The 24,757-nt window shown below is 45.6% G+C and overlaps 2 protein-coding genes across 2 annotated transcripts in view; one reads left to right on the forward strand and one right to left on the reverse strand.

The window, feature by feature from the left end:
- Nucleotides 1–10,794, forward strand: part of LOC121453287 (protein phosphatase methylesterase 1) — a 42,439-nt gene extending 31,645 nt beyond the window's left edge. Inside the window, exons 9-14 of the mRNA XM_041659940.1 lie at nt 2,633–2,756; nt 5,045–5,174; nt 6,586–6,630; nt 8,416–8,480; nt 8,996–9,063; nt 9,650–10,794. Coding sequence (XP_041515874.1) covers nt 2,633–2,756; nt 5,045–5,174; nt 6,586–6,630; nt 8,416–8,480; nt 8,996–9,063; nt 9,650–9,668 — 451 coding nt within the window. The 3' untranslated portion in view covers nt 9,669–10,794. The remainder of the gene's footprint in view (nt 1–2,632; nt 2,757–5,044; nt 5,175–6,585; nt 6,631–8,415; nt 8,481–8,995; nt 9,064–9,649) is intronic.
- Nucleotides 10,795–14,324: 3,530 nt separating this feature from the next.
- The window catches only part of LOC121449977 (prolyl 4-hydroxylase subunit alpha-3), a 29,135-nt gene continuing 18,702 nt past the window's right edge, over nt 14,325–24,757 (reverse strand). Inside the window, exons 8-13 of the mRNA XM_041654629.1 lie at nt 23,849–23,913; nt 21,197–21,356; nt 19,447–19,509; nt 17,214–17,282; nt 15,633–15,729; nt 14,325–14,925 (exon numbers count right to left, since the gene is read on the reverse strand). Coding sequence (XP_041510563.1) covers nt 14,855–14,925; nt 15,633–15,729; nt 17,214–17,282; nt 19,447–19,509; nt 21,197–21,356; nt 23,849–23,913 — 525 coding nt within the window. The 3' untranslated portion in view covers nt 14,325–14,854. The remainder of the gene's footprint in view (nt 14,926–15,632; nt 15,730–17,213; nt 17,283–19,446; nt 19,510–21,196; nt 21,357–23,848; nt 23,914–24,757) is intronic.

Raw genomic sequence — 24,757 nt, forward strand, 5'->3', positions numbered from 1 at the left:
CACATTTAGAGGCTGAGAGCTGAAATTACTCAACCTAATTGATCTTTCTTGGTGGATTTGCATGAGTCCTTTGTAAAATAACCACAAAATAAACGTTAATTGAAAAGACATCGTCCACTAGGCCAGACACGAGTGTTGGTAAAACGGGTAGTGGCATCATGGAATGCTGATCATCACTGGGGATTGTGTATTGTGTTTAATGTACACAGTCTTGTTGGTAAGATCTTGAATTTCTGAAAAACTATGTCTTCGTGTAATTTAAGGAACCCTAATGTGATCAGTGCCCATTTTTAGTGCTCTAACTCATGACCAGTCTTGTTTACATGCCTGTTAACTTCCCATAACCTCAAATATTGTAAAGTAAACTCCCCCCAAATCTGAGTCTTTCTGTAAGAATTTATTATGCTCTAGAGAAATAATAATAACATTATTACACCTAAAAAAGTTAGAATTTAATAGCATCAGTTAATTAATCTAAGCAATAGTCTTTTCTTGTTTCAAATTTTTCTAAATTTTTTGATTTACAGATAGTAATTTGTATGTGCATATGTACTAGGGTGTTGTATAATACTATTTCAATGTCATGTATATTTTATAATGATTAATTCAGGGTAATCAGCATATCTATAACCTTGAATATTCTTGGTGAAATCACTCAAAATCTTCTTTTCTGGCCTTTTTGAAACATGCACTACATTATTGTTAGACTTAGTTGCCCTGCTATTTAATTCGTAAGTTGAAAGTGAAAATCGAGATAAGCATGAGCAGTCTGCTGATGCCCTCTTGAGGGTCTGCTCTCTCTCCCTCTCTGCCACACTGCTTGGTAGATTTTTGAGGAAACTAGTTTTCCATGCCTCTAGCTGCCTCCAGGCCTTAGAACCCATAATAACACCTGTCTATATATTTTTCCATTGAGTTTTCTTTAAGAGGAACCATGGGACCAGCTGTTCATATAATAGTGATTTTTCTATCTAATTATATCGTAAAGAGGTTCCATTTGTATCATTGTTGGCTTACTTAATTTCTTTTAGATTTGACAGTTTGATATATGTATATAAAGATTATAGTCATTTTCACCCCTTTTCATCCACTCTCATTCCCTCCTACTGAAACTTCTTGCCAGCAAGTTTCCCTTCTACTGTTGTTGTAGGGAGGCCGTTTGTTTCCCGACCACCACAGGCTCTAGGACCACAGGGTGGGATCCATCCTCACCACCTCAACTCTGGGTAGCACTGGGTAGCTTATAAACCCCTTTTATCTGAGTGAAAGCTAAATCTGCCCAGGTTGGGGTGCTGAGCCCTGGGCATGGTCTCAGCTACTTTCCTCCCAACCTTGGGCGGACACATAAGCATTCGCACCCAAAGTGGGTGATGGGCATCAACCCCAGAAAAGAGCCAGAGTTCATGCTGGCAGCATGGACCAGGAAGCCATTTCAAAACCACGTGGTTTTTTTTGTTTGTTTTGTTTTGCTACTACTGAATCAGGAAGATCTCTCTTAAAGGAGTTTCAGCATGCCGCCAGCAAGCATAGCCCCTCTGAAAAAAAAATGCGGCTAAACTTTGTATTTTAGTGTCTAGAATTCCTTTCCAAGCCCTCTCAAGTTTTATGTAGATTTAATCAGCCACGTTGGTGCGCCAATTTATTGTAGAGTCCATTTTTTATTTCCCGGACGCCCAGACTCCTGAAATAACCACACAGAAACTATTAATTAAATCACTGCTTGGCCTATTAGCTCTAACTTCTTATTGGCTAGCTCTTACATCTTAATTTAACCCATTTCCATTATTTTATACTATACTACGAGGTTTGTGGCCTACCACAAGGTTCGAGCTGGTGGCTTGCGTCTGTTTCTGGCATGGGATCCATGGCTTCTCCCTGACTCCGCCTTCTTTCTCCCAGCATTCAGTTTAGTTTTCCCTGCTTAGCTCTATTCTGCCCTGCTCTGCTATAGGCTCAAAGCAATTTCTTTATTAACCATTGGTATTTGCAGCATACAGAGGGGAATCCCATATCATACTGTCATGTCTTATTGTGTAGAAACGCCATTTTTAAAATTTATTTTTATTTTATTTGCATTGGTGTTTCCCCTACATGTATGTCTGGGTGAGGTTTCAGGTCCCCTAGAACTGGATGGAGCTACAAACAGTTGTGAACCACTATGTGGGTGCTGAGAATTGAGCACAGGTCCTCTGGAAGAGCAGTCAGTGCCCTTAACCTCTGAACCATCTCTCCAGCCCCTAGGATACCATTTTTAAGAAGAAGGAAAGATATTGTTTGGATTGGATGTTCAAAGATGCAGGGTTCTACTGGCAATGGTCATTGTATTTGCCAGTTTCTATATGGTAGCTATTAACACAGGACTTGTTGGGGGCGGGGCTTGTTCTGATGTAAGTAAGGAGCTTCTTTGCTTTGGGGTTTGCTGGGACTGAATTTGCTGGGACTGAATTCAGCCTTACACACTTATAACGTTTGTCTTAATTCTTCAGGACTACTTCATAGAATATAAAAATACCAATAAAATCTCCATCACCATGTCCCAGAAAATGACCATTACCTTTTTATGGGTTCTTACTGGTAAAAGATTAAGATAATTTGACAAGACATTCATCAAGTATTTTTTTTTCCGATCTAGGTGTGAAGGAATTACAAGTCCAGAAGGCTCCAAGTCCATAGTAGAAGGAATCATAGAGGAGGAGGAAGAAGATGAAGAAGGAAGTGAGTCAGTAAACAAGAGGAAAAAGGAAGATGACATGGAAGTGAGTGAAGGTCTCGTCCTTGGAAAGACAGAGGGAGGAGAGGAAAGAGAAGACAGCATAGTTATTATCAGATCACAGACTTCAGGGGGCAGAGACCCTGTGGTGAGAGATCGTGAGGTGGTAGACACTAAGGCTGGGCTCCAATTAGAACACGAGACTTACCCTATATGTGCCCATCAGACTGCTTCCTCACCAGGCTCCTCCTCACCTCTGTAAAGGTGTTCCTGTGGGTTCTCTAAGGGGAAAAAAAAATCTCAGTTCCAGCCTGTATCCTGTGACTGTCCAGCTCTTTCCATCTTCTCAGGCTTATCTCCTAGAACAAGCTTTCTGGCCCTAGTGTCTGTCAGTCCATCTGTGTTGTGGACTTACAGTTAGTTATACGATGCAGTGTAACACTTGGAGTTGTGCATCTTAAGTCCTATAATTGAGCCACATTTAAAGATGCTGTGGACGCCTGACACTCAGTACTAACTCCTTTGTCCTCTAATTACACAGAAATCATTTCCCACACAAATATTATGTTCAGCTCATGTCACTACTGCCTGGCTTTTAAAGTACTTTTTTTTTTTCTTCCTGCCATCCTTGAGATCTCTGGTCAGAATTATGCTTTATACTACTTTAGAATTTACAAATATATAAATAAGTTTTCATCTCCTTGGGCCTTGTAACACATTGTAGGATGAAAGAAGAGTTTTCTATCATATTACAGCATAGTAGCATCTTAACTCCTAAATTAGACTTGGGAGTCTGAGGCAGAGGAATCACAACTCAAGGGCCACTTGGACTGCAGAACTATGGGCAGATGCCACCACACCGAGCTCATGGTTACATATTGTCTGTTGCTGTTGGGCATCTTCTCATTGCTCATTGCCCAGCTGGGTATGCATTCTCCTTTATGTGACCGTATGTTTAATTATCTCAGCACTGTGTGTCCCCTACCAATTCTCTTGATACTCTTAGCAGAGGTCATTTGACCGTGTGTCTCAGTGTTCATTTCTGGTACCTGTGTTGCTGTGTATCTTTAATGGCAGTACCAAACTTCCTTGGTTTTGTGGTTCTTAAGGCCTCACACATGCTAAACCTCTGCCACTGAGCAATACCCCTAAGTCCCAAACTTTTAATTACTGCAGCTTGTAACAGTTTTGAAGTCAAGAAGTATGAGTTCTCCAGTTTTCTTCCTCTTTTGCAAAGTTGATTGTTTATTGAGAATCATATGTAATCTTAGACAATTTTAGGATCATTAAAAATGTCTTTACAAAATAACATTTAAACTCAGATAGGGATTTCCCTGACTCTGTGGTCACTTTGGGTGATGTGGACATCTTAGTCACCACTGATCTTCAGTCTACTATGTCATCGCATGTCCACACCCAGGTTTTCGTGTTGCATTCAATGCAGCATCCTAATCACTTATTTCAGTTCCAATATCTAACCTGTTTCCATGACACAGGAAAGCATGGGTACTCTTACTAGTTCACTAATATTTGATAATACATTGTATGCCCATCCCATTGTCAAGGGAAGACAGATGTTGACATTTTCCTATTTGTCATATTGCCTTAGAATTACCATTACTATCATCATCGTAAATCTGGAATGAGATAAATACTCTTTTCACACACGTCAGCTTGTTCTTTCCTGTGGTTTGTCATATTTGTCTGATAGTGATCCTGGAGTGGATGCCAGTTTGTGCTTTTTCTTTCACTTAGGTTTTTTTTTTCTTTTGTTTTATTTTACTAGAGTGTGGTCTTTGTCTATGTTCTTTTGTTGATATGCCCTTTTTACTCACTGGTATAAGAAAAGTTCTGTCGCCGGGCGGTGGTGGCGCACGCCTTTAATCCCAGCACTCGGGAGGCAGAGGCAGGCGGATCTCTGTGAGTTTGAGGCCAGCCTGGTCTACAAGAGCTAGTTCCAGGACAGGAACCAAAAGCTACGGAGAAACCCTGTCTCGAAAAATCAAAAAAGAAAAGAAAAGTTCTGTCTTTGATCAATAATTAACTGCCTTTTTGATCTTAAGAAATTTCCTAAATTTACCTAAAGTAATAGAAGTTGTTGGGTATGTTGGACTGTGTCTGGAACACCAGCCAGTTGGGAGGTTGAGACAGGAGGCTCATGTGAGCCAGAAGAAAACAAAGTAGAGGTTACAGCAGCCTGCAGCTCTGTATGAAGGGTTAGTGTACCCTCAGCTGTAGGTCAGTGGCTTCTTGATTAGTGCTGGTTCCTCCTTCCTTCCTACAGACCTGCTTTCTGTCCTACTCCTCACCCTCACTTTGCTTTTATTCCTGCAGACCAAGAAGGACCATCCGTACACCTGGAGAATTGAACTGGCAAAAACAGAAAAGTACTGGGATGGCTGGTTCCGGGGCTTGTCCAATCTCTTTCTTAGTTGTCCTATCCCTAAATTGCTGCTCTTGGCTGGTAAGTGTGTGTGTGTTTGTGTGTGTGTGTGTGTGTGTGTGTGTGTGCGCGCGCGCATGCACTGTTTGTTTGGCTGAAATAATCAAATACTATAGATTGGATAGCTTAAAGAACTGAAACCTCTTTTCTCACAGTCTGGGGGCTAAAGGATAAGATCAGAGTTCAGTCAGGCTAAGTTCTCAGAAATCTCTTCTATTCACAGACCTTCTCTCTGTGCTTTCATATGGCCGAGAGAAAAAGAGACAGCTTTCCTGGTGCCTTCTGCAAGGACACTAATCTTATTGTCTCAGAGACCCCCACCCTTACAACCTCATTTTACCTTTTTGTAGACCCCATCTTCAAATACACTGGGGACTGGGGGTTCATCATGAATGGTGGGGACAGTTCAGTCCATAGAAGTGTGAGTACTGCCATCTAAATGTGAGCTCATTAGAACTATTAATATTAACAACTTTTAAAGTGGAGAACCATCCTTGTTCCCCTAGCTTCCCCGTATGCAGTCCTAAACCTAACGGGGTATGAAAGCTCTCCAGTGGTGCATGACATTGGCCTAGCCTTTGTGCCTGGTGAGCCCGACTCCTGGAGCTACAGATATTGCTGTAAAAACACTCTGAGTATTGTGAGAACTGAGACAGTAAAATCCTGTTGTCGTATAAACATCTTTAAATGAGCATGATTGGGGTTGGGGTTAAGAATATTTGTTATTCTTGGAGAGAACCCTAATTTGGTTTGCACAACCCACATAGTGGCTCACAACCATTTGTAACTCCAATTCTAGGGTATCCAACACCCTTTTCTGACCTCTACAGGTGTCAGGCCACATATGTGGTTCACATATATACATGCAGGCAAAATACTCACATACAGAAATAAAGTAAGTAAATCACAAAACAACAACAACAACAACAAAACCATAATTACCCAGAAATTGGAAACTGAAAAATCTTATCTGGTGAGAATGTGCCCGTGGGAATCACAATTGAAGGTGCAGTGGGCAACCAGGACTGTGTGCGTCTGGATTGAGGGCACAGTGGGGAATCAGGACCCTGTGCATCTGGATTGAGGTTGTGGTGGGAATCAGGACCCTGTGCATCTGGATTGAGGGTGCAGTGGGGAATCGGGACCCTGTACACCTGGATTGAGGGTGCAGTGGGGAATCAGGACCGTGTGCGTCTGGATTGAGGGCGCAGTGGGGAATCAGGACCGTGTGCGTCTGGATTGAGGTTGCGGTGGGAATCAGGACCGTGTGCATCTGGATTGAGGGTGCAGTGGGGAATCGGGACCCTGTGCATCTGGATTGAGGGTGCAGTGGTGCATATAACTCTGAGGCAGTTTTACTCAGTGCTCAGTGAAACTTGTTTCCAAGGCATTTTCTAAGGAGTTACTCACAGATTATCCTGTTTTGTTCCAGGTGTTGATAGACTGGATAAAGATCTGACCATAGGCCAGATGCAGGGTAAGTCATCCAGAATTTGTGCCTGTGGATCCTTCTCTGAGGGTGGGGAAATGGGCAGTCATATGAAAATGGATGTTCTGAGATAGTGAGATACAGTAGGGAGAGTGTGAGCACTAGAGTCACCTCCATTGAACCGCTGCCGCCGGGTGGTTGTGGGCAAGCATCTTCCCTTTTCTGAAGAGTCATTGTCTTCCCCCACCTAACTAAAAATGAGAATCAAGCATTGTTTCCAGGATGAAAGAAATCAAATGAGGTGATGCCTTGGAAATTACTATTACAAGGGCACCTAACATTGTGAACAGACATAATTTCCTGGTGTTTTCTTATGTTCAGAGTTTTCAGAAAAGAGAAACAGTATAAGTACCAAGTGGTTTAAAGTCTGTTAGAAGACATGATGGTGAGGAGGGAGAAGAGGGAGCTTCTTGGGGGTGGGGTGGGGGGTTTAGACACTGCTCACCTAGTAATCTGTTTTAGCTGGAATGCTCTTAAATGTGTAAATTGAGAGAGAGTGTTGATGCCAGGCTTAAGAAGATTACAAAGTATAGTGGGTCTGAGCACCACACGTGAGCCCAGATGTGAAGACTGCAGCGGGGATGCAGCAGGGCCCAGTGTTTTCCTCTACGTTAGAATCATGTGCATTAATAATATAATAGATCTGAAGGAGACGCAGCCTCCTGCAAGAGGAAGACCATTAATAGACTTAATGGTGTGGCCTAGTTCCTGCACTAATTACACAGCCTTGGACAGATACTGCCCTAATCATAGCTCGCTTCCTCACTGTGTGATTGTAGAGTCATCTTCAACAGTGCGTAGACTGGTACGCTGAAAACATGGACTACTGTGCGGCTTGCATGAGAGCCACAAGGACGTCTCCAACTTTCTTACTTTGTAAATGGAAATACTGGGCTCACGAGTTAATCAGCTCCCCACCCGACCCTGTATTTAGCTTTTGTGCCCGAAAAGCACCTGCCCCTCGTGCTGTAGCCCAGCCCAGCACAGCTCTAGTCACTCCTTTGTTTGTTGTTGTCAGTGCTGGATACCAACCCTTGGACCAACACACCCAGGAAAGCTACATGCCCAACTGCTCTTCACTCTTAATACTTGTCACATTAGGGTTTGAAGTGTAACTCAGTGGTAGAGTTTAAGTAGGTTGGAGCCCTACTTTCAACCCCAAGTTACCCCCACAAATTACCCTAGGTTGTGAGTTTGCAGTGCTGTAAGGCAGAGTAAGGAAGCACATCTTACGTTGCCTAGCACACTGTTTGATACTCATCTGCTGTCTTTTACAATAATCCATTTCAGTATTCCTAACATAGCTTACAGAGTTCCAAATGGCCCCGGTTTTCCAGCCCAGCCTCACTGCCAGCCACTCACATCAGCACCATGCCAAGCTTTATTTCCATGGCTGTCATTTCAAGCCTTCTCTTCTGTAGGTGGGCCATTCTTTCTGTGCAGAAACCTGTCTGGGTACCTTTACCACACTGCCTCATCCTTGGGACTCCATCTGCATTAGTGCTGTGTTTTACTCTCCAACTAGACCGACTCCTGTGAGCACAGGAACCGAGTTTTCTGTCTGAAGTAAATTCACACCAAGGAGGTACAGAAGGAAAGGGTGAAAAGTGAAGGGAACCTGAACAAGGGTACAGTTACACTCAGCAGACTTGGTAGTTTGTCCAGAGTGTTCTGAGGGAAGGTCTTCCTGGGATGCCCAGTGACCTAGGAGGCATAGGAGTGATTTGGGGAGGGCTTTCTATCCCTGAGGTTGCCTGTTTGTCTCCTCTCCAGGGAAGTTCCAGATGCAGGTCTTACCGCAGTGTGGCCATGCAGTCCACGAGGATGCCCCTGACAAGGTGTGTCTGGAGTCCAGTGACTTGAGAGGACGACTGGGGGGAATGTGGGATTTCACAGAAAGTAGGATAAACCTGTGTCTCAGGGTTTGTCTGCCAGCTCCCCGAGTCTCTGCCTGGTGAGCACCTGTGGTCTTGGCTTTGTATGTCTGGGCTGAGGAACCACTGGCACCCTCTTTTATTCCAGGGCCCTGTGGCTAAGATCTGCTTCTTTGTTAGCATCTAAAACCAGACAAGGGTGATTTGAGCAGGCACTGCACCCTAAATTCCAGTTATAGTCAGAGATTAATCAGGGCTCCTTCTGTGAGAAAATGGTGTTTGTAAGTCTTCTGGGAGTAAAAGATTCTTGTTCCCCTTCACCTCTCTGGAGCTATCTTGTAAGGAGTCCCCTGGTCCAGGTCCTTTGCTCTTAAGCTACCCAGACAGTAGTGAGTACTTCCAAGGACAGCGGTGGCTGAACCTTCAGCAGAAGCCCAGCACTTCCCTCCACAGGGCCTAGAATGCCTCTTCTTTTCCAGGTAGCTGAAGCTGTTGCCACTTTCCTGATCCGGCACAGGTTTGCAGAGCCCATCGGAGGATTCCAGTGGTAAGTACATAAAGGCATGTGAGTCTAGCTGGATGACCCACCTCAAAACTTAAGAATCTTGGGGACTATGGGTATCACTGCCTTAGCCCTTTCTGGTCTGCATTACCGAAGTGGTCTGTGTTTTTCTTGGTTGTATGTGGGTCCAGTGGGGTCTCGCTGAGCTGGCATGCCTCATTTCCTGCAGTGTGTTCCACCTTTGCCAGAAATGTCTGTGTTCTGCCTCCTGCTGAGCAGAGCTGGGCAGGCCATGGAGGTCGTGTAGAAGTCTAGATTGGGAATTTAAATCCTGCACTGCTGGCATTTAGAGGAAGTGATTCTTTGTTTGGGTCAGGGGGTGTCCTATGCAACATAGCCGCACCCTGGCCTCTGCCCACTATCTTCCAGGAACACATCCTAAACATAATTCTGCCAACCATAAATGCTTCCAGATGGTTCCATATATCAAGGGGCTGTGAAGAGATGGGTCATGCCTGCAGGGCTTTGGTGGTCACCCGGGACGGGAGGGTTCCCTGGAGAAAGGGATAAGCTGGGTAAAAGCTTGTAATGGTGACATTTGTAACATTTCCCCCCTTTCTACCCCTGACAGTGTGTTTCCTGGCTGTTAGTGACCTGATGTCCACCCCTCTCTCTACCTTGAGCTCTGTTGTAAATACATCGCACCAGAGGCCACTGTGATGCCGCTGTCTCCTCCTCACCATCCCACCCAGCCATGTGACACTGGCTCCCTGTAGAGGGGCATCCAAGATGTACAAACCCTTTCTGTATACCTGTCAAAAGCATTGTTTTCCAGGGCCCTTGTCCAACAGTGGCCTGTGCAGTCTGGGGTTCCCAGCTCTTCCCCTCCCCTGTGCTCCCTGCCTTGCCTAGGGTGAGCCACCAGAGCTGTTCCTGGTATCTGGCAATGTACCTGGGTTCATATGTCTCCCCAGGCTCAGGAATCTCCATTCCTTGAGGATGTTCTTGGCATGGTCCTGCCCTACCTCATGTGATGGGCAATGCGCACACTGGCCCTTATTTTTCCCTTTCAAATAAAACACCAGTCAGGTACCTTTATCTCTGTCTTAACTGTTCCAAGTCTGGAAGAACCAGAGTAACCAAGGTTCCAGCCTTAGTTCAGGGAGAGGTAGTAGATAGGAAGCATCCCAAGAAACCTGCCTGTAAGCCAGGTCCAGCCAGTCCAAGCACATGGCTTCCCGTCTGGGTGAGCCTACCGTCCCTCTCCCACATACCTGGGCACCTGCCCTGGGCTGAGGCCAGGCTGCTCCAAGGGTCTCTGAGCCCTCATCTGCCACAGAGCAGCCCAGGTGAAACACAGCCCACGCACAAAGCCACAGGCTAAATCCTGTGGAATTGTTTTTAATGATGGAATTTAACCATTTTCATAGTTGGTTCCTGAAGGTGTGCCAAGTGCCGCTTGCCTCTTCTAGACCCACAGCTCCTCGCTCCACTTGTGGTTTCCGTGTTACTATGTAGAAACACCATGGACTAGCATCCCCATCTGCCCTCATCATAGCACTGCGGGCTCCCCCTGCTGCCCAGGCACGCCATTCCCACAGGCAGGGAGGGGCATCTTTGTGTGACTGTCATAGGTGGCGTGTAGCCCTCTTCACCGTTCACCCAACAACTTCCTACCCCTGTCCTGCTGCACGGTCCAGAGTCTGGGGCCGACTTTGTTTCTTTGTTATTTATGATCCGGTTTAAAGAAAATAAATATCTCCCAACCTTTATTCATCTGAGGAGTCGTCCTTATTTTTGCTGATCTGACTAGGAACATTTTATTAGATTTAGTTGCCACCAGACTCCAAAGCCTCTTTCTCCATAGTCTGTCAGTGCCGGTAGCCAGTGCTCCTGTGAGCAGATTATCACCTGTGTTCCAATGAAGACCCCTAGTGGAACTCTGGGATGGACACACACAGTGGGGTGCTAGGAAGAAGATTGTCAGGCAAAGGGGGACAAGTGGAGGCAAGAAACTGCTAGACTGTCTTTGTCCACAGCATATCAGTATCTTTCCCAGATCCGATCCCGGAAGACAGACAGAACCTGTCTCCTGCAGCCCAGGGAATCTGCAATGTAGTCTCATCTCAGCTGGTGGAGTAGAGGACAGTCTGCCTCCGTCACTTCCGTTACTCAACTTGGCCATTTCCCGAGCTCTCCCATCTGTTCTGAAGGTCCCTCCCAGATGACTAGGAGTCTCTTCATTGTGAACTTCCTGGACAGGTGCTCTTGTGTACATGGTTCCAGCTCAGTGTGCGGCAGGAACAAGCAGGTGCCAGTTGCCCAAACCACAGTTAGAATGCTGGCCTCTTCCCTTTATTCTCATACCACTTGCTGCCACACCCTGTGCCTGCCTTCTGTATGTCCCTCTTTCCCATCCCAGCTATAACCTGACCTGGGCCTCATCATCTCTCCTAAATTACTACCTTACCCTTGTTGGTGTCCTGCTGCTGCCCACACACCTACCTTAAAGGCTTCCGTTTCCTCATCTGCAAACTGTAGTAAACTGTATACCCACAGGACATGAGGACCACACATGTTAGAGTAGATCAGCTGGCAACTCTGGGACTTACACTTACCTCACGGGACATGGGGGACCATGCATGTTACAGTAGATCAGCTCACAGAGCTCTAGGACTGGTACAATTTAGCCTCGGTTCCTGAGCCACTAGTGACAGCCTTGCCTGAAGGTTTGGGCAGGTTTTGTCTTCTTTCATTCTTGTGTTGAGTCAGAACTTTTCTGCATTTTTCAAATACATCCATACTGGAGAAGCTAGAGATTATGACCAGATAAAGCAGGGGCACCCCTGCAGAGAAGAGCCCACATTCTATGTGATCTGATTTCTGCAACCCATCTTTTGGGATTGCCTTTGGGTTGCATGCCCCATTGCCTGCAGGGGGCAGCGTGATCTCTATGGTTTTGTTCACCAGGCAAGCCACAATTACCAATTCAAGTATCATCAAATTTACCTGACATCAAATCCTCAGAAGAACCTGTAGGACAGTTACTGTTACGTTCATTTTACAGGTATGGAGACATTTAAATGTTTATATGGCTCAGAAGTGACAGTGCCCAAGTGGTTTCTGTAGCATACTGCCTCCTGCATAATAAAAAGTTATTACTAGCAGGAGTTATTTGGGAGTAGGACTATGCAGTATTTACCTGCCCTCTAAAGTCCCAGTAACCAAAACTTAATTCTACCAAAGATCTCCCAAGGGAACTAATGAGTTTATTGGGCTAACTTATAGAGCATGGGTGAAGAGTTACTGACGGGAGCGTGGGTAGCCCCAAAGCAGCCACACTGGAGAATCTTCACCAGTCATGGATGCTGGTACTCGGGTAAGCATCCAGTGTCTTCCTAGCTCTTCCCATGGGGAGACGTCAGTCAACACGCCCAGCTGTGGCGATCATTTGCAAACAAGCACAGCTGGTCTGACAGTGACAGCTGTTTTGCTCAGAGGAGCCTCAGCCCCAGAACAGGAGGAGGATGAGCAAAGAAATGAGGCCAGGTTGTCTTGTGGATGGATGCTGAGAATGAAAAAAGGACTGTGCATCAAGAATGGATGTGTTGTATGTGGTCATCAGTTGTAGGCATCCTTCAGTTAAAGGCAAGGTGGCTGAGGTTTAGAGATGGGCAATGGCTTGCCCACAGCCACAACTAGGGTGAGCATCTGTGCCTTCTAGTTCTAAGGATTGTATGTCCACTCCTGATATCTAGTGAGCACCTACCCAGCATAACCTATAGACAAGGAGATTCCAGCACCTTTGAGTGAGAGATTGTTGCAGGGTCAAAAAATAGCATATTTGAGTCAAACCAAAGGCTGTTCTATCTCTCAAGAAAATGGGCAGGGGAGCTGAAATAGGAAGCTGGCTCACTCGGCAAAGTGCATGCCATGCAAACATGAAGACTTAAGTACAGATTCCCAGCATCCATGTAAGAAGTCAGGCACAAGACAAAAATTAGGTCTTTTATTCCCCCTGAAGAAAAGTAACCTGTGTGGATGTGTGAGTAGGCCCCAGACTAGAGGTGTGCCCGTCAGTAAAGAGGCAGCTGTAAGTTAAAATAACAGTAAGGATGTCTGAGAAAACCATAAGGAATAATGCTACTAACCATTTACAAAAAAACCAGAACAGCCTAATAGCCTGTGCTGACTAGTCTTATGTCATCTTGACACAGCTAGGGTTGTCTGAAAGAAGGGCACTCAATTGAGAAAACGCCTCCAAACGATGGGCCTATAGGGTATTTTCTTAATTGGTGATTGATGGGGGAGAACCCAACCCACTATGGGTGGTACCATCCTTGGCTTGCGGTTCTGACTTCTATAAGAAAGCCGGCTGAGCCAGCTATGAAGACCAAGCCAATAAACAGTTCTCCTTCATGGCCTCTGCATGAGCTCCTACATCCAGCTTCCTGCCCTGTTTGTGTTCTTATCCTGACTTCCTTCGATGGTGAGCAGGCATGTGGTAGTCTAAGCCAAATAAACCCTTTCCTTCCCAAGTTGCTTTGGTCATGGTGTTTCCTTACAGTAATAGAAACGACAGATACACCTAACCCTAAGTCTGTGTGCAAATATACATATATAGTTTAAATGAACTCTTCTGGGCTGACAGCATTCCCACCAAGGGCCAAAGACTATGTAACAAAAACCCCAACATCACGCATGAGAAGCCCTATTTTGAATGGTTGGTCAGGGTTATCCAAAAGATTCCCAAAACATACAGGCTATTGCTATTGCCTTTCCTTGCCTCACAGAGTACAAGGTAAGTCCCTATTGCTGAAGACACCATGTACTTCAGAACTAAGGCTCAGAGACCTCTGAGCTGGAACTGATCTGAATGCCCCTCTCCTTCATGGTACCAGAAGGCATCATACAAGTTTCCAAAGGAGGGCGGCAAACTATAGCCTTACTAGCTATGCCTATGAACCACAACCAAAGTTGAGCAAGTCCAGAACAGGGCAATGGAAGTGGGGAGTGGGGGCTGGGCTAAAAATAATAATAAAAAAATAATAAAAATTTTTTTAGATGGCTCAGTGGTTAAGAGTATTGCCTGCTCTTCCAAAGGTCTTGAGTTCAATTCCCAGCAACCACATGGTGGCTCACAACCATCTGTAATGAGGTCTGGTGCCCTCTTCTGGCCAGCAGGCATACACACAGACAGAATATTGTATACATAATAAATAAATATTTTAAAAAAAATTGATAGAATTACTTTGGTTTTTCTCATTCAACATCATGGAAGAATATTCTGTTAGAAGAGGTGGATTTAAAAACATTTTAATGACAATCAGAACTCATAAAAAGAAAACAAATTGCTTTCCACCTTAAAAAAATAATAATACCCACTGATGATGGGGGTGGGGACCTCAGAGTCAGACGCTCCAGCAGGAGCAGCCCAATAGTTTTCCAGGTGGTATGTGTGTGCGTTTGTATGTGTGTGTGTGTGTGGTGTATGTGTGTGTAGCATTTGTTCAGTGCTAGTGAACAGAACTCAGGTAGGTATTTGCACATACTAAACAAATGTTCTATACTGAGTTCATCTGTTTCATTCCCAAGGGCTTCTGAGCACTGCAAACATCTCAGACCTCTTTGTATTGTCCATTCTAAGTCTCACAGCTGGAGTAGAACCAAATTCAAATTCTGGGGCTGTGTCGGGGAGCATTCCTGGTAGAAGCATCCCTTAGCTTCCACTCATAAGGCCTTGCCACGAGGCCTGCCTTCAGGAAGCTGCGCTTCTCTCTGCCCCTGGCTTGGTCTCCTGGCTTCTCTGACTGACAAGCTGCCATCTGCCAATACTTCAGTCTTCAGGGTTGGTGCTGCAGGGTCTTCGGAATTCCTGTCCATACTCGTGTATCCACTTGTTGGCCACTGGAGTGGGGCAGAGAGGGAGAGGGAGCTCAACAAGGAGATGGCCACAGGGCTGCCTGTGCATGGGAGCACAGCCTAAAAGCCTGCTGTTTACCTAGCCTGGCCCTGGCCCAACTGTGCACAGTCTGCTGCTTCCAGCATGGTGCATATATCGTCCTCCAGAAAGTCTCTAGCAGATCTCGCTAATGGACGACTGATCTTCACACATGTGGCACTCAGGTCATTCACCATTCTAAAAGCCCCGGTGAAACTGAAGCCCCTCCTGGGCAACAGGGAGTGCTCCTCCTGGTGTCCCTGTCAATGTGACAGTCTTTCCACTTGCCTTTCTAGCTTCAGAGTGAGGTGCTCTCGGACACATGAGCCAACAAACACGTCTGTCCACCATGAAGGGGCCCACCCAACCTCTGCTGCTGTTATTATGGCTTCTTACCTAACCACTCCAGAGACAAATGGCAGCAGCAGGTTTGGTAGTGTTTCCCTGGATGCAGAGGGAGGGAAGGCATTCCTCTCTTCCTAACTAGGCCTGTCACCCTTTGCTGACACCTGCTCTTCACAGACCCACAAACTCTGCGGGGACACCTGACTGCCAATCTGTCACGTCACTGTGGATCCGCAGCACCGTGAAATCTTCAGAAGGGAGGCTCTGCCGTCTCCACCCACTCTACGGCTTCTCGGCCCATTCTCTCTCCCACAAAGACAGGCCTTACCCCACTTATCTCCCACCAGGACAGGACAGCCAGCATGAAGTGTGTCACCATCTCCCTCTCCACTCCTGTGCAGGTTCCACCAAAACAGTGCAGCATTCTGAAAATGAGAGGACAAGCCCCAGGAGGGGGTGGGGTCAGTCCAGAATCCTGGACTTTCAGTAGGCATGTGAACAAGGACACAGAACTTAAACCATTAAATAAGGAAACTCTTTTTACCTCCACGCAGTTGGAGCAAGCAGGCATTGAAAAGCACAAGAAGGTGAAACTTGCCACTCAGGTGTGGGTCACTGCCTCACAGCCTGCTCTGCTCCAGGCCTGGGCATGTGGAGACAAGCCACATCTGGCTCTGCTCTTGGGGACCCCAAAAAGACAGATGAAAGAGCAGAACAGGACAATGTGGCAAATGCTAGAAGCCAGGCAAGCACAGGCTCACAGGGTCACTGCAAACAGACACCCCACTAGACCCACTGGGTCGAAGACATCCCACACACAGCTGAAAGCAAGCACACCACAGTCCTCCACCCACTGAGGCCTTGACATCAAGGCCCTGTGCTCTGACCCCATGCACTGTTTCCTCAGTTACCCCCTAAAGCTCCCTTTAGCGATGGCCTTTAGACTAGACTGAGCCTGGTCAAGGCACTGGAAACCAGGCCACACCCTGGGCGCTCCTAATTTGCTTATGGGTGCTCAGAATGCACCAGGTACTGCACTCAGGGCTTTAGACTCGGCCTCTCTAATTCATTTCCTTCCCAAACTATTAACGGCATGTTTGATCCTTCTGAAACATGGAAGAAATGATCACCCACCAAACTTCTCAGCACTGGCTCTCTGAGCCACAGTGGTCACTGCTGTGTGTCCTCATGGCTGTTTTTCCCTGTAAGCTCTAGGGACAGGGTGCTGAGCCATGCTCTGAGGCTTTAGTGCCTTAGCTCTGTGGGGATCTAGTTACTGTGGAGAATCTGAGGGTGACTCTGAGTTCTTAACCTCTGAGGGACCCACAGTGATAAGAAAGACTGGCCTGTCATCATCTACTTGCAATAGACATGGAAATAAAACAACAGATAGGATCACAAACACATGTTGTAGCAATAGGGTTTGTGGTGATTTGAAAGAAAATGGCCCCCAAAGGGAGCAGCACTATTAGGAGGTGTGGCCTTGTTGGAGTGGGTGTGGTCTTGGTGGAGGAAGTGTGTCACTGTGGAGCAGGTATATATACTCAAGCCACACCCAGTAAAACAGAGCACTTCCTGTTGTCTGCAGGTCAAAATTTAGAACTCTCAGCTCCTTCTCCAGTACCATGTCTGCTTGTACACCACCATGTCCCACCATGGCAACAATGGAATAAACCTCTCAAACTGTAAGCCATGCCACTAAATGTTTTCCTTTGTAAGAGCTGCCATGATCATGGTGTCTCTTCACAGCATTAGAAACCCTAACTGTGACAGAATGGGAGATTGGTTGTCTTTGGGATTCCAGAAAGAGCTCTTTTTATCCATCTCCCCAGGCATCAGCTTGCAGGAGAGGGGTAAGTGCTTCGTCATCACACAACATTACAACCACATCCTCTAGGGCCCTGCTCACCTTAACCACAGGAACACTGAAGTTGGCATAGATGAAGGCCGTGGCTCCTCCAGCTTCTACTGCGCTCAGCTATCATGCAAGAGGAAGAAGCCAGAGTTCAGATAGTTGCTGATAGTCCTCTGTCATGTAAACTTAGATGTCATTTCTGCCCAGACTGTGTGCAGGGCTCCCCTGTTTCAGTTATGGGAGAAATCCTTAGAAGACACTCACCCAACTCCCAAATTTAGTGAACCTTTGCAAGGTATCGCTACTCATCTGTGGGGCTTCTTCTCACCACTAGAGGAGATTCTGGAATTCCTCCCTTATTTTTGTTTCTGGCTACCATCTTGTTGGAGGGCTATAATACGTAAATTCAAACTTTTATTTACTTTTAAAAATCACATGTGGGGGTTGGTGAGATAGCTCAGTGGTTCAGAGCACCTGTTCCTGCTGAAGGCCAGGTTTGGTTCCCAGCACCCATTTGGTAGTTAACAGTCACTTGTAACTACAGTTCCAGGGGCTCCAAAAGCCAACTGCAGGGGTCAATTCTCAGACACTGTCCACCTTGTTTTTGAAGCAAGTTCTCTCTCTGACCTGGAACTTGCCCAGGGGGCTAGTCCAGCTAGCCTCTGAGCCCCATGGATCTGCCAGTCTCTGTCTCCCCAGCACTGGTCTCTGAGCCTAGATTTTTACATAGGTTCTTCCGCAGTACCGTGGAAGGTAAATGTTCTACTGACAGAAAAATCTCAGTTCTGGATGTATTTTCTTAATATAAAGGGATTTTTTCGATAATTTCAATAATAATAATATAAATATTTTAATATGTAAAAGTATTAAAATAACAGCCCCCATCATCTTAACACATACAGTCACAGATCGCATTGATTAATAGTTGGTGTTTATGGCAGGCTTTATACTAAGTCTCTACAAGTATATGGTCTCACTCGGTTCTGATCAGAGTCCTATGATTAAAACTGTCTTATCTGACATGATCGTACATCCAGTCTGAGTAGAAAAATCACTAACCAGTTGGCTTTCTACACAGTCCTCCTCTTTCTTCACTTCTTAAAGGTTATTCTCTCCCCGCCATATTGCTTGTGTTTTCTACAACCTTGACAACTGTCTTGGGAAACTACTGACATCTATATCAAGGTAAAGATGCAAGGACTAGACATAACTGGGCCCATTTAGGCTCCTACAACACTGATTGGCCTCATACATTCTTTCCCATACTTGCTTGGTAGGAAACAGTGACAGGCACAGAGTTCTATAACACTTTCTAGATGACATTCTCTTGCTACGGGAAGAATGCAACTGGGCCCCTGGGAAACACATTCAAATCATTAACATAGTGATAATATTGAATGCCAGCCTTTCCTGGCTGTGCTGTGGAGATCAGAACCAGCCCTCGGGGAAGAGAGCATGCCCAGGGAGTGTCTGTTCTTAAGAGGAGCCTGAAGCCAGGCCTTCATCTTGGGGTGCTTACTCAGAGCCCTTGTAGTTAGCATATTGACCCTTCCACTGATAGTAGTGATCTTAGCCAAAGACCAAGAAGCATTAATAAATGTCCCCAATAAATGATTGCTTCTAATAGTCTCTTCTAAGTATCAGATGATTAGAATATGACGAGTTTGTGTAGATAAAGCTAAACTTCATCATCTGAGGATAATAAGGTTGATGAAGGCCGGGACTGAATCCTGTGGGACCAGGCTAGGGACTTAAAGAAGAGGCCAACTGATCACTTCAGTATTTTATTTAAGGGTGTGGACTCTACAGGAGACGGGACGAAGATTTCCACTGCTTATCAGAGGTACTTACCGACTGTCCATCTCCCCGCTCTCTCCTCTTGGAGTCTAAACTGCTCTTTCCTCTGCTCTTTCTCCTACAGGTCCACAGGTTCATGGATTGATCCATACTTTTCACTACCAACTAGGCTTTGAGACCTTAAGGTGGGAGACAGCTGTATCCTCTTCCTGTGTTGTGAAAACCCCATGGTCTCCTAGCTTTCCCTGCCCTGACCCACCGCCGAGGCAAGGTCATATTTAGACTTCGCACTGCAAGCTCTTGAAGGGTAGAATCCTGCCTAGTATCACTTATGTCTACGCCTAACAAAATAATGCTGTCTGAAGTTTAGAAAATTCCTGGAGATTTTTGTGTTCAGTACCAGGTGAAATCACTTTGAAAATTCATACGATAAAATAGTCCACTTAGCCACATAAGCAAGAAGCCCTGATTCTCTTAGAGCGAGACTCACATAGATCATAAACGTTGCAACTCGATTCCCAGACTTCATCCTGTACAGGGGGCTGCTTGGCGACTGAGGCAGAAATAGAGCAGATGGTTATTTTGTGTAAATGATACCAGAGTGACGGCCAAGATTTGCCATTAGCACAGACAATGGGATAAAATGAGGGTGTCTAGGACAGTCTATAACCCTGAACTACACCAACCAGAGTGTGTATTCACCTTTGCTGCCAACTACTCAACATACTGTTTAATTGGACATTAATTTTTTTGGATATGCACATGAATGGATTCTATATAAATCAAACAAATAATTGTCAAGGTGAAAAATTAGACAAGAGGTTCTGTGCTTTAGGTTCTCTGTAAAACAAAGAAAATATATTATAGAAGATGATTATCTTAGAGAAATATTGAATCATAAGATTGGTGTTCCAGAGAGTTTGCCCAAGGTACACACTCATTCTTTAATCAAGGAACAATCTGAAATATAACTTACATACCAAAGAATTCATTCATTGTAAATACTATTACTTGAATTTTAGCAAATTTTAACAGTTGCCCATTCTTGCCCATAATCTAGTTTTAGAAATTTCCACCAGCAAATAATGGTTTATAATCAACCACGTCCCCACAAAACCTGGTTATCTACTTTCTGTCTCTGGGTTTTGTCTTTTCTAGAAATTTATGTAAATAGAACCATAAAATATGAAGTCTTTTGTGAATGGCTTCCTTCTTTGTGTACTCATTTCTCTCTCTCTCTCTCTCTCTCTCTCTCTGTGTGTGTAAGTGTATAAAGTGTGTGCATGTGTGTAAGTGTATGAAGTGTGTGCATGTGTGTAAGTGTATAAAGTGTGTGCATGTGTGTAAGTGTATGAAGTGTGTGCATGTGTGTAAGTGTATGAAGTGTGTGCATGTGTGTAAGTGTAAGCCACAGTGCACAAGTGGAAGACAAAGGACAATCTTGGTCATATGTTCTCCTTTTCCATCTTTAGACAGGATCTTTGTTGTTTGTCTGCTGCATATGCCAGACTAGCTGCACAAAGTCTTCCAGGATTCTCCTGTCTCCACCTCCCATTTGCCCTAAAAGTACTAGGATTATGGATTTGTTCTACTGTGGCTTGGTTGCTTTTTATTGTGGTTTTTATAGGGATTCGAATGCAAGGTCCTCATGCTTGCACGGCACACATGATCCCTGAACTGTCTTTTCAGTCACTTGAATACTACTTTTAAAGTTCCTGGAATCTTGATAAAGTTGGAGCTATGAATCAGTTGCAGGGAGGTCTTTTTCCCCATGATGTTGTGAATCTTTTCATTTGTTTATTGGTCACCTGTGTATCTCATGTGTTTTCCTCATTTTAAAAAATATCAGCATATTAATTGTATTCATAGGTTTCATTGTGCTATTTCCATGTTTTATTCCTCAAAAATATTTGCTACTGACAATATGGTGAGTAGTTGAGATCATAAAGAAAGGAGAGGGATTTGAGGACAATCCTCATGGAAAAGTCCCCAAGGGAAGTAGGAGATAGAATTTTATTACAGGCTGTATTCTTTTTCCACTCAAATTCTGGAGGAGAGGAAGGTGGTGGTAGACAGTGTATGCAGTAATCAGGTGAAACCAAGGCTTTCAAATATCCTGGAAACCAAAGCCTTTGTGCTAGGCTCTTCCTTGGTATTTTCTGAGAACCCCTCCAGATCTCTGCTTTGAAGAACACACTGGCTCCCTACCCCAGAAGACTGGCCATTGAACCCATCGTTACCGTAGCATGGTCAAAGTGAGGCTCATAATGCCCTCCGATTCCATAGTTCACCACCTGGAGGTACTCTGCGTACGGAGGCTGGATGTCAAGGCCTGTGAGGGCAGCAATGCGGCGGTCGAGGGTCACCAGCATCGGGTCAACCGTATCCTTCAGCCAGGCACTAAAACACAGCAAGGTTTAGAACAATAGTCATCAGGTGCTGGAAATGACCGCATGATATCTGTGACTGAAGAGATCGGTGTGGTGGTTTGAAAGAAAATACCTCCCAAAGAGAGTGGCACTATTAGGAGGGGTGGCCTTGTTGGAGGAAGTGTGTCACTGTGGGGGTGGGCTTTGAGGTCTGCTTTGCTCAAGTTACGCTCAGTGTGGTACACAGTTCACTTGCTGTTGCCCGTGGGGCAAGATGTAGAGCTCTCAACTCCAACACCATCTGTCCGCATGCTTCCATGTCCCACCATGCTAATTGACTAAACCTCTGAAACTGTAATCCACCCCAATTAAATCTTTTCCTTTATGGAAATATGGCCATGGTGTCTCTTCACGGCAATATAAACTCTGAGACAGATGGATGAATGAATGTATGAATAAACAAATAAATCAAGTCAGTTAGAGGGAAGTAGCCACGAATGTCTAGTCACTTACTCATCCCTCATGTTGAGTCAGTCCAGCGTGCGTGGCCTCCGATTTCGAAATTAACATAGCTAACATTCTCTGAGGCGAGAACTGAGCTGAGCCCAGTGAAAGCTCGCAGAACTCAGGACTGTGACTCAGAGCTGAAGATTACAAAACCCTATCCTTAAAACTGCTGTACTATGAAGACATCTCCAACAGAGGAGGCAGAGTACCAGAAAAACAGCAGGGACTTAAAGTATTCTGGGTGTGGTGGTGTGCACCCAGCCCCCAGAAAGGTGGGCTTTCTGAGGTGGGACAGTGGGAAAGTGGCTTAAGTCCAGGAGTTCAAAAGCAGCCTGGGAAACACAGCAAGACCCTGATACCTCAACCAAAGAAGTGGGGGATAAGGAAGGGAAGGAGAAGCGGGGGAGGAAGAAACTAAAGTAGTAATGACAGTTCTTCATCTCTGCAAGGTACTGTCAATACTTAACCTCTAACCTCTCCAAGGGCCAGTGTGCCCCTCTGTCAATGGGGGTGATTATTACATCTACTTCTATATTCTAGAAATCTGTGGGAGAAGCGCTCATGGAGATGTTCTGTAAGGTGTGTTGGTGACAGCTATGGTACCCAGGGGAGTTTCAACTCTGGGCAAACCAGAACAGGTCAAAACCCAATTCAGACACTTCCTGAATGTCTTGTTGAGGTTTTTACAATGTAAAATAAATAGAATCAGAATTGAGGCCCCTAGAAAAATGAGGACATGTCCTCTAAGCACGGCCAGTGACACCCGGACAGGTTAATTTGTTCCACATACTTTTACGCTCAGATTACATGCTCCTAGATTTGCAAAGATACCCAGGACAAAATTAGCCACTACTTTCAAAGAAAAAAGGCACAGAGGCTGGAGAGATGGCTTAGTGGTTGGGCAACTCACAACTGTCTGTAACTACCTTCTTCTGGCTTCTGGGTTTAATGTATGCACACGGTGCACACACAGCTAGGCAGATATTCCAGGGCTTAGAGAACTGCTTTTTCAAATGTCCCTGCTGATGGTGTGGCTGCAGAATGCTCCCCACGGGTGCATGTGTTTAAACACTCGGTCTCCAGATGGTGATGCTGTTTTGTGAGGTTGTAGAACCTGGGAGTGGGTCTTGAGGATCATACCCCAGTCCCCCTTCCAGCCCCAGTCTTTATCTCTGCTCCACAGAGATGTGAGAAGGTGAAGAGGTTCCACTCCCCACTCCTGCCACCTTGGACCCACCAGCCACCAAGTCCTTCCTGGTCACGATGGACTGTATCCCCTCCAGCTAGTCACCAAAGCCAACCCTTTTCTTCAGTTGTTTCTTGCTAGGATTTTGCTCACAGCAATATGTAGCATACACAGTCCCTAAATGTACCAGACAAAATAAATTAAGCGAACCAAAGTTTTTGTCTCTCATGTCCCCTCCCAGAGGACAAGGACATGAGCCTTTCTTTGGGAGGTTGATGCCACTTTCTCATGTGGCTGTGATGGACATTCCTCCTCTCACTCTCTCTCCAGCCCTGTACTCACTGTGCAAATACATGGCTGAGGGTAGGAAAGGAGGGAAGGAATAGGGAGGCTAGGTCTCGGTGCCAACTGGAGCCTGCTCCTGGAGAAGCCAGCAGGCCCAGGGAGTCCATTCCTGCCTGTGGCCTACACGTTGCTCAGAAAGCTTTGTCTAGGAGTCAGGAGGTGGAGGCGGAGTCTGCAGAGTCAAATTACAGATGTGTGTAGGAACACACATTACAGATGTGTGTAGGAACGCACTCTGGGAAGTAGTGCCAGACGTGTGTTTTCCGCTCTGAGGTGGAGTTTTTTCCAAGCCTTTTCCTGGTGACTTCTTAGTTATTCTCCAAACAATACAGCATTTTGGTGAAGGCACTAGGGTGGCAGGGTGCAACTGTCTCTCGTAATAGTTTCCCACATGAACCACAGGCTCACGAGCCATCCCAAGAAAGGTTGCTGCTGACCTAGCAGTCAGCTGTGTCCTCAGCCCCAGGCCGGCTGGGCCTTCCTACCTTTTGCTGATGCGATACTCCACTGGTAACTGCTTTTCCCCCGAAGCCACCACGGATCTCTGGAGCTGATAGGAAGCACAAGAGAAAGACCAGGTGGTTCTGGTGCAAAGGGATGGCTCATTGAGCTCACAGACATTCTTCTCTCTAGAGCATAACCATCACCAGCTCCTTACTCCTTAAAGTGTATTTCGTGTGTGGTACAAAAATGCACAGAATTCCTTTTGTACCTGTGAGCCTAAGTTGGGGAGGAGCATAGCCATTTCTCATTTCGGCTTGTATCACAGTATCAGTTCTGGAGCTTTCACAGAGTAAACTTAATGTCTCTCAAAGTAAACAAACACGTCCAACCACAAAGATGTGTACTCAGGGGACCCTGCTCCTTCTGAAGAATCCTAAGCAAAGCCCTGCCCTATAGAGCTCACTGTTAAGCTGCAACCGCCAGGCTTATGAAAAAACCCATAGGTTTGAGGTCACTAATTTAACTGTTTCCATTTTGTGTTGAATTCATCTGTATATAGCATTTATATGCCATCTTTAAAAAAGTATTTCCTTAGCCGGGTGGTGGTGGCGCACGCCTTTAATCTCAGCACTCGGGAGGCAGAGGCAGGCGGATCTCTGAGAGTTCGAGGCCAGCCTGGTCAGGGAAGGGCACCAAAAAAGCTACAGAGAAACCCTGTCTCGAAAAAAAAAAAAAAAAAGTATCTCCTTATTGCAAACTCTTAGTTCTAGGGACAGAGAAATGAGCTCTTGTGGCTGTGTCTGCTTCTGTCTCTGGCATCTGAGTCAGCCTCTGCAGGGCAAGGACATCCTGGCAGGGAGAGGTGCTCAGAAATGGTTAAAGGGACAATTGAGAGAACGAAGCCGAGTCCCCCAGCTCCCCCATTCTCGCCCATCTCTGAGAAGTTAAGA

This window comes from Microtus oregoni, unplaced genomic scaffold, assembly GCF_018167655.1.
Source record: "Microtus oregoni isolate MIOR12 unplaced genomic scaffold, Mior012 000000F_ref0000247, whole genome shotgun sequence".
Taxonomy (NCBI): Eukaryota; Metazoa; Chordata; class Mammalia; order Rodentia; family Cricetidae; genus Microtus; species Microtus oregoni.